The sequence below is a fragment of the Bombus pyrosoma genome, unplaced genomic scaffold (genome assembly GCF_014825855.1).
Source record: "Bombus pyrosoma isolate SC7728 unplaced genomic scaffold, ASM1482585v1 HiC_scaffold_4710, whole genome shotgun sequence".
In the NCBI taxonomy this organism is placed as follows: Eukaryota; Metazoa; Arthropoda; class Insecta; order Hymenoptera; family Apidae; genus Bombus; species Bombus pyrosoma.
Genome location: NW_025219969.1, coordinates 761,933 through 763,801, shown reverse-complemented (window position 1 = coordinate 763,801; position 1,869 = coordinate 761,933). Strand labels below are relative to the sequence as shown.

General features: G+C 50.1%; 2 protein-coding genes across 2 annotated transcripts in view; both read right to left on the bottom strand.

Moving 5' to 3' along the window:
- Positions 1 to 1,869, bottom strand: part of LOC122577433 — a gene marked incomplete at its 5' end in the record, with an annotated part of 702,209 nt that overhangs the window by 85,328 nt on the left and 615,012 nt on the right.
- On the bottom strand, positions 254 to 1,486 carry LOC122577459. The gene has a single exon (XM_043748786.1). The coding sequence runs from the start codon at positions 1,484 to 1,486 to the stop codon at positions 263 to 265; it is 1,224 nt and encodes a 407-aa protein (XP_043604721.1). The 3' UTR covers positions 254 to 262.

Genomic DNA, 1,869 nt, shown 5'->3' with positions numbered 1-1,869 from the left:
TAAACTGAAAATACTTCTAGAATTACAGAATTCTCTAGACATGCAATTGGACTGGCAAACATGTGTGGAGACAATGCAGCTAAAGGCTAATGTCTTTATGGTGGGTCATTGGGTCTATTGAGCATCGGGATGGCTGTAGGTTGACTGTTGGCTGCCAGGTAGCGAGGGCTGGCGTGCAGATGTCCCGCGCGACGTAACATCCTCCCCCCGTTGAGAGGGTACCGATCAAATGCTATGTTGAGATACTGTGAGGTGGATCTCTTCAAAATTCCTCGCTGTTGATGATGGCATCGGTGTCCTCTGATGTCGATCTGCTTGGTAGTGGTACCATCCGCTTGATGCTCCGATCCAGTGTGCTCGTTGCCGTTCGGACGGTGGCCGTCCGTATGATGCCGTCTGCGCCGGGTTGTACCTTGATGACTCTGCCCAATGGCCACTGCATTGGGGGGACGTTGTCTTCTCTGAGTATGATGATGGTGCCTTCTCGTATGCCGTGACTCCCCTTGCTCCATTTGTTCCGAATGTTTAGCTCGTTGAGATATTCTCGATGCCAGCGGCGCCAGAAGTGCTGTTTGATTTTCTGGAGGTGTTGCCAGCTTGAGAGACGATTGGATGGAGTATCCCTGAAATCTCGTTCTCGAATGCTAGTTAATGCGTCTCCGATGAGGAAGTGACCGGGAGTAAGGACAAGGAGATCGTTTGGATCTGTGGATATTGAAGTAAGCGGACGGGAATTGAGGATAGCCTCGATCTCAATGATAAGTGTGTTCATGTTTTCAAAGGTAAGGAGCTCGTTGCCTGCGACACGTCTGAGGTGTCGTTTGAAGGATTTCACTGCAGCCTCCCATAACCCGCCAAAGTGGGGTGAGTTGGGCGGAATGAAGCGCCATTCGATCCGTCGATCGGCTAAAAAGGACTGAACCTTTACCTTGTGATCGTCGGACTGCAGGAGGTTTCGGAGCTCTCGTAGTTCGTTGTTGGCGCCAACGAAATTGGTACCGTTGTCTGAATAAATCGTTAGGCAGAATCCTCGGCGAGCAATGAATCTTCGCAGAGCCGCAATGAAGGCCTCGCTAGTGAGGTCGCTGACCAGCTCGATGTGGACTGCTTTAACTGCAAGACATATGAAGATTGCTACATATACCTTGACCTTACGTCGGTTGCGGTCCTTTCGTTCCTTGATGTAAAAGGGTCCGCAGTAGTCGACTCCGACGTTGGTAAACGGCCGAGATTCTGTTATTCGTGCGACTGGGAGATCGCCCATGACATAATTCACTGGAGGTGGATTGGCTCTGCAGCAACGGACGCACTTCTTCAGCGTGCTCCACACTTGACTACGGCCGTCGATAGGCCAATAAGATTTTCTCAAGGCATATAAAGTAGCTTGAGTTCCGGAGTGGAGGTTTAGGAGGTGCTCATGCTCGATTATAAGTGCTGTAACGGAAGACTTTGGCAGAATGATTGGGTGTTTCTGAGTGAAAGGCATTGTTGAGTGAGTAAGACGGCCTCCGACTCGCAACATCCCGTCCTTGTCCAGAAATGGATTGAGCCGTTGTAGTTTCCCTTTCACTGCAGAGTGTCGATCGGCTCGGAGAATACGGATCTCATCTGGAAAATAGCAGAGCTGTAATAACTTGACAAGTCTGTTGTGAGCACCAATTAAATCGTGAATGGTTAAAGGTCTTCCGCGATCCTGTTTTTGTCTCCACCGGAGGCAACGAGCGGTGATTCTAATCAGTTTTGGCCAAGAGGAGAATCTCTCCAGTAGACTGTGGTCGGCGGGAGTCACGGACAGACAGGTCGCCTTCTTCTGCTCCAGAATTTCGATTTGTGATGATACTGGTACTGGGTTCCACGTCGGCCAGTATT